The following is a 12,609-nucleotide window of genomic DNA, read 5'->3' on the forward strand; positions in this document are numbered from 1 at the left end:
TAATGGCTCATATTTATATTGATGACACTTTATCTACCAGTACATCTAAGTACCTATTTAACTGTGGCGAAGGGTGGAGGTAGGCTGTTAAGATTCGCTATAAATAGTGCACACTAAACTTTGTTAGTCATATGTATTTGTTTTTATTGAACTAAGACTACAATTTACAGATGGTGTTAGTTAGTTTTTGAAAATCAATTAAACCCTGCCCAAACGAAACCATAATAGTTTTGGCCTAATTTGGGCGATACGACAAAATTGTGCACACTTTTTCATTCATAGTTATTTGTTTTCGTTGGATTAAAAATACATATTACACTTATTGTTGGTTCATTTTTTTTATTTCATTAAGCCCTGCCTAAACCAAACTATAATAAATAAAAAATATTATTCTATCTATAAAATATTCAAAGTTATGTATGATTTAATTGCATAATTTTAGATATTTTATAGATACACATATATTTTTTGACTATTATCTAATATCGCTTGGTTTCTCAGGGTTTAATTTAATTTTAAAAACTAATCAACACTTTCTGTGAATTGTAGTCTTATTTCAATGAAAAAAAATATGTATGTCTGAAAAAGTTTAATGTGCACTATTTATGGCGGATCTTAACAGCCTACCTCCACCCTTCGCCACTGCTATTTAAATAGTATAAAACACGTAAATAATACCTAATCAATAAATCAACGCATACAGAAATCTAATCTACAGCTAAAAGCATCCACGTATGAATGGTAATTTAGTTTTGTTCTGATCTGGTAGTGGTGCCCTAATTAAATAGTGACTCAACTAAATGTAACGAATCCAACAACTCTAAACCAGAGTGGCCAATACAGCCCCCTACGGGTACCGGATGGATCTAGGGCAGGGGTCGGCAGTTTGTCAAGTGAGAAGAGCCAAATTGTCAAGGAAACAGGATAACAAAGGTACCAGAAAGCCGCATATAAATAATATACCTGCATATGTAAATGGATATGGATTTTTAAGGGGGGAAAGTTCAAGATTTTTTATAAAAAAAATTGATTGGAACGGTGTCCATGCAGTTTAATTTTTATTTGGTTCATAGATGACAATGTTTGTTCGAAAATATATGTCGAGCCAAAGATTGTGAGATTACCAAAAGCTAGTTTTTTTAACGTGTCATATGTTTCAGGCAAACTATTCCATATTGTATCAAATATTATTGTTTATATTTTAGGCCGTTGTTTTATAGCTGTCCACTCGTGCTGAGAAATCACATTGGATTTCTCTCTTTCGAGTTCTTCCAAGCGGCTGGTCAGATCTGTGTTGCTTCACAGTTCCTTGTTTTTTTAAATCTATTGACTGCATCGGGAGTGAACCAGAATATGTGTAGAGTAAAGAATGGTAGAGAGTATGCCGTACGAGTCTAAGTTTGTTCGGCGGCTCTACCTCATAAAAGTTATAAGGCTGCTCGAGATGAGGTGAAATTGGAGCTTATGTCTGAAGAGCCGCAAACGACTATGCAAGCCTACTACGCAAGCCGCTTATGCCGACCCCTGATCTAGGGGATGTTTCTGGCCCCAGGGGCAATAGAAGGGGGGCGCTGAAGCAAATATAAGTTAATACAGAGTCTAATATAGACAAATTGGTAACACAACACACCAGGGTCCTCATTTGCATTGGTTATTACTTTGTATTTCAACGATTTGATTTCTGACAATAATGAAAAATCTGAGTGTGTATGGAGTTTCATATTTATTTGTTATCTCATTTTCTATATTTTTATTAAATTGTTTTTATTTCCAAACTACCTTTTTAATGATTATGATGTATCGAAAAGAGAAATGTGGTAAGGGCAGTATGCATGTTTCAGTTGGCTGTCGAGAATATTTATAATAAAATAATTCAATACGTCATATTATTAATTAAATGAGATAAAAGCACGGTTATCATATTACATTTTACATTTTATTTTAGGTCCCGGGCTGGTGTTCCAAGTATATCCTGAAGCGATCGCCACTCTTCCAGGAGCCAGCATTTGGGCCATGCTCTTCTTCTTCATGCTCATCATGCTGGGACTGGATTCTGGGGTACACTTTAATTAGTCAATATTACCTACTGTTTTTTTTTATAAAAATTATCGCTTTCCAGATTTCTGTATCAAAATCCAGCGAATTGCATTCATTCGTATCAATTGCCTAATTTGCATTTTTATAATTATTAATTACGAGTATCTAATGTTTTTAGGTCAATTTCGTGCATCTGTGGTAATGGTTTTTCAATTATAAATCTGGCGGAAATACACATAAGTAACATATTATTATAATATACTGATATATTTGATCAATGTTGCATAATATAGAAGATTAAGCCTTCTGCGGTGTTCAATGACTGAATCCGTAAGGCTGTGACACAGCTGAGCAGAGTGTCGCACTATTGAGACAGCAACCAAAATTCCTGTCTAAATTGTGCCACATTCTCTTAAACAACTTCTGTCGTCTTCGTCGTATTGTATCAAATACCCTATCTCCTGTAGGATGTCATTTCATATTATGAACGACCCTTTATAGACTGTAGACCAGTAGCCAGCAGCCAGGTTGAAGGCAACCACGAGAGTACGAAATCATTTTTTACGGGCGTGGTTGCGGCAACCAACCACAGTTGACAGTGCGTAATAGTCCTTAGAATTCGTTGACAACTCATAAGCCAAACTCTTTCAGCTTCGGTTAGTTGCGACGTCTCACGGCCGTGCATGAGTGCATCATGTTCACAAAAGTAATGTATATTTATTATAAATGTATGTCATTGTTTTTGTTTGCTTTGACAGATGGGAGGTCTGGAGTGTGTCATCACCGGTCTGATGGACGAGTTCAGTTGGCTGTTCAAGGGCGTGAAGCACGCGAGAGAAAAGTTCACCCTCTGCGCTGTTGGATTCTCATTCTGCATTGCTTGTATCAACGTTACCCCAGTAAGAAATAACTTCTAAAAAACAGACTACACATCAAATATGTTTATTAATTCCAGTTTGTTATAATATAATAAATACCACAGCATACCTAGCCTACGTCCTACACTGCGCTGAGTAAACCATGCATAACTTTGGATTAAATCCCTCACTTTTGTGTGAGTGCGGAGAAATCCAAGCAATTCAGTATGTTAATGTCCTGTATGCAGGGCTTGAAATGACCGGAGCGCCATTCCGGTTCATACAATCCCGAAAATTATCGTTCGGTCTCGTGGACGTGTTAATTTGACCGTCTGATCTAAATACATATGCCATATTATAATAAAAATCTATCACAGTTATTTTTATAAAAAAAACACATAGGATACTATTAGATAACCATGATAATATTTTCGTAAAATTATCGAGCGCTCCGGTTCGTAAAATATTTCATTTCAAGTGCTGGATATCTTCATTTTGCCGCTTTAAGATTGGATAAATAGGTATAAAATATGAAAGTGAACCTGGATATTTTCAGGGTGGCATCTACATGTTCCATCTACTAGACACTCACGCTGCGGGGATCTCCCTTCTCTGCTCAGCCCTTTTTGAGGCTGTTGCAGTTTCGTGGTTTTATGGTACGTAACACAATTTCTTGTGGCGCCTCTTAAAGTGCAGCTCTAATGATTCTAACGAGGAAATTAATATCGCAACGGTAGTCACTGCACTTTAGTTATAATAGTATAAGTATGTACCTTGTAAATTAATGGTTTTCTCAGTGAACCTGAGTCAGAGCTGTTGGAACCACAATTTGAAAGGTTCGGTTTAAACTGAAAATTTTAGAGTTCGATTCCGGGATTTCTGTCCTTCAAATCAGAAATCAGAACTTCGAAATTCATATAAATTTAAGTATTGCTATCGTGGGAGTTACTAATTAATTTTAGATTTAGATATCATATAACATTTAGATTTTTAAATTGATTATAATACGTTATATAAGTACCTACGTACGTACCTATATAATTAATAAAAACCTGACATCAAAATACATTAAGCGGGATAACACTGGCAAAAATAATTAAGGGTAGTGATCGAGAAATCTATTCTCGAGAATTCTCTAGAAATAATCAGAAAAAGCCAATCTCGATTCTCGAGAAATATTTTTTCTGAAAATTCGAGAAATCGAAAAAAAATCACTACCCTTAACTATACCTTATTAACCTAAATAACGAAACGGAATTAAAAACATCGGTGTGTGTACTTAATGTACGCGCGTTAGATGTTACACTTATTTGGCGTAACAAAACAAAACTTGTGATAACCTAGATTCTTCGACTAGCTCTTAATTATCTTGTTAAATTACACACTCAAGACAAAGGACCGCTTATTTGAACGCCGTTGGTTTATTTCTATACACTATAACTTCTATTACTAAATTATAAAATTATTTATCGTTGTTTTAATTTTTAAAGTAACAACTGCCACTATGACGTTTAATAGTTTGTTTACGTAAGGAATTGCAAATGGCCGACAATAATAAATTCGCTGCCTAGTAACGGAACAATTCTAAACTATAATATTATACTGTATAATCGTCACGATTGCAGTATCATTCTGTGGCGTAATGGTTATGCGTTCGGCTGATAACCAAACAATCGTTGGTTCGAATCCAACCGAGTGTGTTGTTTTGTGTGAAAAAATAAATTATGTGTTACATGTCACACGCCAAAAATACACTCTGATCTGATTTTCCAAACGCGCCTAAAGAAGTAAAACTTCAAAAATATATATACTTACTTTGGTAAACAAGGCCTCGAGTTTGATTCGGCATTTGACTCGGAACGGAATTTCTTAAACTTGTGAGTGCGTACAGTGCCCGAAGATGTTAAAAGGCGAAACCTGGATCGCAAAAAACAACTCAAATGGGGAATAGTACAAAACTTAAATCCATTATAATTTAAATATGGTTATGTTTCTCCATTGCAGGTCTTGACAAGTTCTCGAAAGATGTGGAAGCGATGCTTGGCTTTAAGCCTGGACTCTACTGGAGAATATGCTGGAAGTTTATCAGCCCTTCGTTTATAATCGTAAGCTCTTCTCCTTCCGCTAGTCATCTTAGATTATATTTTTCCATTTCAATCTTCATTTAAAAAAAGAAAAACAATAATTATTAAGGGTAAGCTCTACAGAATTGCCCTTGAGAATTGAAAATATGATTTTTTTATATGTGATCCGGAATTGTTGGTCTACTAGCAATATACAAAGGTCGCCGACAATGCTTGTGTCAAATGTAAATGGTCTCTAATTTAAATTTAAATCATAAACACGGTCGACGTGAAGACAGAATGGGGTGACCAAAAAATAATATCTTCTAATATAGGTAGGTAAGTAAATGTTACTAAATTCAATTTGTTAATCAACTGTTTGGGATAAAGTATTGCAACCAATATGATGGTGACATTTTCAATTATGTGGTTGCCACAATATAAACTTAATAATATATTAATAACTTTTTAACCTGAAATTGTCCGAGAATTAAACATACGAAGGATGTTGAAATGCATATCTACCTACATTTTTATTTCATGTGCTATCCAAAAAACATTAATAATGAATAGTGTTTATTTGTAATGTTTAGGACCTACGTATTAAAAATAATAGGTATTGTTTAATTCTAATGCATATTTTTTAAAACGTAGAATTTAGTGTCTGCCTATTATAAAAAGAAAGTGACTTTTTATTGACTGCGCAACTTCACTTTTATACTAGTGAAATAAGTGGTAGGTAGAACCATTATCGCATGTAAAGGCAATGGGCGAAATAATTTATATCATGAGTGCCTAAAAATAATTATTAACATACAGTCACTAGATACATTATTTTTTTATTAGACCATCCGACTGGCGGGCGACGCCAGGGCTGTCGACGCAATTAATTATATTGTACTTTTTAAATTTTATTTATAATATATTTTATTCAAGTTTTGTGCATCTAATGCCGGGTCCACACTGGCAACATGTCGCGCGACAACCTCGATAAATTTTACGATAATTATCATACTTATCGTAAAATTTAACGAGGTTGCCGGCGACATGTTGCCAATGTGGACCCTGCATAATATCCACTGTGGTTCACGTAGGTGACAGTATACGTAGGTTCACGTGGTACGTAGACATCGAAGAAATTTCTTCTGGACGCGTTCTAAAATAAGCTTATAGGAAACCTCATAAGGACACCAGATAATCGACCCATATTCAAGAATGCTACGCACTAATGATATTTGATCAATAATACACTGACAGCTACACATGCATTAACGAGGGGCGCAAGACCAGTCAATGCGCTCCCCAAAGACATAAACATTTTAGTGACGTGAATGTATTTTGTTTTCGAAATTTTATTTTTCTGTATTACAATTGTATTTTTTTGAACATTTTCTTCTCTCTTGTGAGAGTAATATGTATTATAATGTAAATCTCATGTTGTGAATGTCTGGACTTTCCAGTATTTCCACAATGTTTTGTTTTCTTAAAGAACTATATTAAAATGAAAATGGGTATAATAATGACATCGCAATTTCATACTATGTACCTAAGTCTACAAATTGTTCAGACATAACCTAAAAAAGGTACTCCAAGGTTTTCATTTTCGGCTCTTGAACTAATTCAAGAAGTAAACACCCATGATAGAATTTTTCTAGTTTTAGTTGCATTATATTCCAAAACTCATTTTGGATTTTATAAATGGAAATTTCTTGGTGTACATAGTAAACAAACCTACGAATAAAAAAAGACAGGAAGGAACATACTGATTCATCGCCATAAAAACTGGCAACCAAATTCGCCATTTTGGAAAGCGATGACTTTGCGAAAACAAATATCGTGTGGTCTGCACGTGTGCGGTAAACTTAAATAGGTAATTTTGTGTATTTTATGTTTGTGTATCATGCATTGTTGGCCATATTTTCCGGTCTTTCTTGATTGCCGTGACACAATATGTTCCTTCCAGTCTTTTTTATTCATAGAAAAAAACAGTATGTTGTATTAGTTATATAACGTATTATGAATCTGTAATAAAATAATACACAATTAAAATATTTTCAAATTGAAAAAAACACATTTTCATAGCTTTGAGCCGTGCTCACTCATGAATGTCGAATATTCTTCATTTAGGTAAGTATATACAAATTTTGATGTTATCTTGAAAATTAAACAGGTATCTGACCTTTTCACTATATTATACATGTACCTACATGCAAATGTATTGTTTTCAAATAATTGATATGGATTATATATCATCGTATTATTTTCTCGAAATCATAAACATATTATAATAGTATTTGAGTATCAACCTACGCTCAATTTGAATTAGGTAATAATAATACTATGACGAAATTAACATTTTAAAAATATTAATGGATATAATATTTTGACAGCCCTGTTTTCTGATCGGCGGACACGTGCAGTTGTTTATCAAATAATAATGTGTAAGACTGCTGACAATGCCAATAATATATATATTTTTTAAATAAAATCTCCGATGATTAGTGGTTTTTGCGAAAATATCGATTTAAATTAACGTCCTAACGACGCCGATGTCCTTTTGATACTAGATTATATTTCAATCTCCTCCTCTTGAGCCCCCTCTTAATAACATGTAGGTAATATACTCTAAATGCTAAATTTTCCACTTTTAGTGCCAAATTGTATAGAAATTCATTGTCGGCTGTATTTCATTATTTCGTGATAAACAAACAAATGCTACAAAAATCAAATCTGACTTTCAGAATAATACTTTGTTTAGGCGAAAAACCCTATTTTTTCAAGAAAAGTACATATTATGAACTATCAAAAGTTGTATTATTCCCTTTCTCCTGTGAAAGACGTGACTTCGAGCCCCATTCGGTCCCCTACTTTGTTTCTTGAATTTTTCTATACCATTCTAGAAATATTATATTCTTTGCGCTGGCAGCATTAAATGCATTGTTTGTAAATAAAAAAAGAACAAATCGACCTGTTGTTGATATTTTAATTACTTATATATGTAGTGTACTTTGTATGATCGTAAAGTGTTCCACAAATGTGTGCTATCAACGCTCACGTATGCATGTGAAACATGGACTCTTAATGTAGTGGTACCCAAGGGGCACTAAACGCCCACAGGGACGCCCTCAAACCGCTGGATAAAAGATATCATAAAGTTCGGTGGATGTACGTGGCAGAAAATAACTAGGGATCGAGCAGAGTGGATGGAGCTACGGGAAGGCCCTCATCAACCTCAGGAGTTTTTAGAAAACTGTGTTTTTCTATATTATTAAAGAATCTACAATCTTAAACCTTATTATGTATATTCAATATATAATAAAAATCTATAAACACTACTACTCTCTGGAACCCCTATTAAGTGATGTAATATAATTAATTATTATTTATAAGTCATTTTTTATTAGTCCAAACTTTTTGTCTACAGCATTATTTGGGCAAATATTATGTGTATATTGTAACATTACTTCTTGTATATCTCCAATAGTAAATCCGCGAAACTGCTACCTAGTTGTTCAGATATTTAAAATAATACTTATGCATTTTCCCGATCCCTGAACCAACTCTTGGCAACTTCAATATCTCAGGGGGTGGTGGCGTTTGCTCTACTGTACCACCAGCCTTTGCAGTACCAGCAGTATACGTATCCTTGGTGGGCAGAACTTCTCGGCTGGAGTATGGCGCTCAGTTCAGTCATGATGATTCCTGCCCTCGCCATATATCGTTTGATCGTTACGAGAGGACCCTGGAGACAGGTTTGTTATTTTTTTAATGTGTTTTATCATATAAACATATGCTTCAAAGTTGTAGGTACCTACATAATATTATTATACATTTTTAAAACAAACTAACGTAGGGTATGCGAAGAAGTGAATGGCTAACATTGCTAATTTTTTTTTTTTTTAAGTTATCGCATTGACTTAAAATAGACACATTAATAAACAATAATTTATTTGTGCCTTTTGGATTTTATGGTAAATGTTTGTGTATAATATATTTTTTTTAAGCACTAAAATATATTAGTTGAGTAATGAGCATTTCCAAAGCTATAATAGCTTCCTTATTTGATTTGTAGGAGTATACCATTTTTCATTTCATTATAATAATATTATGTTGATCACTTTTCAGCGACTTGCATTGAGTATCTCACCAGTTGATGAGCACGAAGCCATAAAACGTACCCAAGTGGTCAGCCGATTCACCTGGAAGCACTGGCTCTACGTCTAAACGAAGAATCAACAATTTGTTAGTGTTTTATTGTGAAGGTTTTTACCTTTTTGGGCTACCATTATGCCTCAGGGTTGGCAACCTGTGAGAATAATATTGACATGACAGTCAATCAGAAAAAATGGTAGGTGCCCAAGTACTTCCATAGGATAACTAGAGATGGCTCTGTTATAGCTCAAAGATTCTCTATGAATTCTAATATTCTCTATTCAAAACATATGGGATTAGCCAATTATTGTATGCATCAATAACTATTTATTGATGGTCTATTATGCTGGCCAAGGGATTTATGTATGTATGCATTGTCCCAATATTACAAGATAGACAATGTAGCATTAATTACACATCCTTGGTAATTTACAATCACTATACAATGCCATTTGATAATCGTACCCAGTCAAAGGGTTGTACTTATCTAATACCTGTCTTTACATTTATTTATTTTTAGGAACATTGCCACCAACATAAACATTAATCATTGATCATACATATTAAGCACTCTTTCTATTATTTTATTCAACATTATAGTAATACATATTTCAATTTTCCATGTTACGATAATCTTTTATAACCCGATGGAAGAATATTAATTTTAATCATATTTGTTATAAGTAAGTACTTTGCGGGTTAGGTTGAAGATTCCAATCCAATTTTGTATAGGTAAATATTGTAATAAGATTATTAATATTATTCCTACATGATAATAATAAATAATAATTTAAATGTAGGTACACATTTGTACGGACGAAATTATTGTGAATGTATGCACGAATCTTTAATACTTATGGAGATTTTATCTGTGGTTTTAAAGAAAAGTTGGTTAAGTCAAATTCATATTTAACCAAAACGGTTTAATGGAATAAAATATCTATAAAATACCTTGTCACTAATTTGTAGAATAAATTGTATTATGAAAAAATTCCTAAACCCACTTTTTATGTAAACATTTCAGTGGCTACATGATTATTATTTTGTACCTATCTATGTAGTTTATTAGAGTGATTGTAAATTATGTTAAAAATAAATAATATTCTACCCCAATAGTTACTTTATATATTAGGCAAATATTATCTTCCAAAAATCTAATAAATTAATCAAACCAATAATTCTGGATCGACTATTAGGTATAATCAATCATAAAGCCAGTATTTAATACTAACAATTAAAATAATGCTTGATTACAAATAGGCAAGAACCAGCAAAAATCGGTTATTATTTTATATAAATTTTAATATTTGCTACTTTTGAGTAGGTACAAGAATATATGATTTTCTGAACATTTAATTTCTTTTTTCGATTTTTTATCATTATGAATAAATCAGCTCCATTAAAATTACATAGGATTTTTCAATAACTATTAAAACATTGACGTAGGTAATTGTTAGATTGTGATTAAATTAAAATAATAAAATAACAGATTTTAAGTAGCTATATATTGTAAATTCGAGTACCAGTGTACTTACGTTATCTTTAATTGCAATTGCCAAATAGAAATAGTGTTTATTAATTAATAATTATAATCAAAAATTAATGCTTTTACCGAAGTAATCATTGTATAGTTAATATTATGTGAAAATTAATATTTTCATAGATGTCTTTCAATAATAATAATATATAATTCTGTAGAAAATGTAATAATGTGATTAGATAAATGTTTTATAAAATATTTATTTTAATATAGCGGAATGCAAAAATGGTTTTGATTAGTTAAAATAATACCTATAATAGATAACGTATTTTGATAGATTTGTGAACTACGAATAAAAAATTGTTATTATATTTTTTAGTTATGTACCTACTTTAATAACATTAATTCACTATTAACAGAGGTGTATAAACTTTCTATATTTAATTAATTGCTCCTTTACTAGAAACATTAACGAGTTTTAGAACTATTTTATTTGGCATGGTCAAATCGGATCAATCAAATATTTTGAAACCGTTGTAGGATATTTTTTGTAAAATGTGAGAATTCTGTTGATGAAAATATCAAGATATACACGGTGAAAACCTGAATCACAATGTTGCAGAATATTATTAAAAAAAAACCATAGTAGCTTGAAAAGATATAAAATAATTATAATATTTATTCAGAATTCATATAATATATACTTAATTGTATCAGCACTGTGTAGAATGTCAAAAGGATATTGACTTTATTCAAAGATCATCGCTGTATTAATATTATTGTCTACTTTCACCATTGATTATTTTACATATTAATATTTTAAAATTTATGACATAAGTTTGTATAATAAATAATTGTATGAGAAGCTGTAGACAATAATTGTAATATAAAACATAATAATACTTATATTTGATTAATATTACTAACATAATATCCCATAGTATAACCAGTATATTATAATACAAAATTGAGAATTCTTGAGAATTGTTTGCATGGGTTTCGGAACAATGGTTAAAAGCTTTAAGCTATATTCATTCCTTTGTAAGTGTTAATTTTATTTTCATAATACCTAATGATAAAATATTAAATATTTTCTTCGTGTTCTAAAATTCTAATTACCTAATAATTAAAATCTTCATGTCACTTATTCAGTGTGCAATAATTTACATAGAATTTTGAATGAGTCCAGTTCGAATAAACAAAAAACACTACATATTATTTATTAAAATATGATGTCATGTTAATATTTATCTACGAAAAAGACTCAGTAAGATTTACTATAACCAGCGCTCGAAATGGAACATTTTACAAACTGGAGCACTAAATAATTTTCAGAAAATATTAACATAGTTATCTAATTTTATGTATGTTATATTAAAATGAGTGTGTTAACATTTTGATATTGTCAAATTATTTTTTCCATGAGATGGAGCGATAATTTTGGAGATTACATGAACCATAACGGCGCTCCGGTTATTTCAAGCTTTGATTATAACCTTTTAAAATAATGCAAACATTATTTCAATCAAAGGGTTAGCATATTACAATTCACTTCTACAAAGCACACAACATTAATAATATTATTGAAAGAAAACAAGGTGTGTAGTATATAATTATTGTAGATTTATTCTTCAATACGTTTAAATTACCTATGGTTCCTACCTAACTATTGTACTATACCTATTGTTCTAAGAATAATCAGGTTTGGGTCGTCTTCTATAAAATGTAGTATTCTTATTTATACATTGTGTTGTTTGTTAAGTACATTACAATATTATTATAAATGCATCTTTAGAAATTGTTTCACATATTTGGCTATTTTATTACATAGTTATTATTTTATAATTGGGACCAAATTGGCTACCTATGATTAAATTTCTTTTGCATTAAAGACATTTTATAAAAAAGTTACTTTTATAGAATTAAAGACAAAATATGAAAACCTTTTCGACATGAGCGGAGTCCTCTTCTCTCGTAATTTATCCACCTATGGCAAATGATACCAATACCCACATTTTCA

The 12,609-nt window shown here is 31.6% G+C and overlaps 1 protein-coding gene across 1 annotated transcript in view; it reads left to right on the forward strand.

Annotated features, from left to right (window-relative positions):
* LOC147077961 (sodium-dependent noradrenaline transporter-like) overlaps positions 1-9,326 on the forward strand; it is a 140,984-nt gene extending 131,658 nt beyond the window's left edge. The window contains exons 13-18 of the mRNA XM_085961028.1: positions 1,946-2,058; positions 2,796-2,936; positions 3,451-3,550; positions 4,899-4,999; positions 8,542-8,709; positions 9,083-9,326. Coding sequence (XP_085817154.1) covers positions 1,946-2,058; positions 2,796-2,936; positions 3,451-3,550; positions 4,899-4,999; positions 8,542-8,709; positions 9,083-9,181 — 722 coding nt within the window. The 3' untranslated portion in view covers positions 9,182-9,326. The remainder of the gene's footprint in view (positions 1-1,945; positions 2,059-2,795; positions 2,937-3,450; positions 3,551-4,898; positions 5,000-8,541; positions 8,710-9,082) is intronic.
* Positions 9,327-12,609: the final 3,283 nt, after the last annotated feature.

The sequence above is a fragment of the Rhyacophila brunnea genome, unplaced genomic scaffold (genome assembly GCF_057557595.1).
Source record: "Rhyacophila brunnea isolate RB1 unplaced genomic scaffold, BYU_Rbru_1.0 scaffold_12, whole genome shotgun sequence".
In the NCBI taxonomy this organism is placed as follows: Eukaryota; Metazoa; Arthropoda; class Insecta; order Trichoptera; family Rhyacophilidae; genus Rhyacophila; species Rhyacophila brunnea.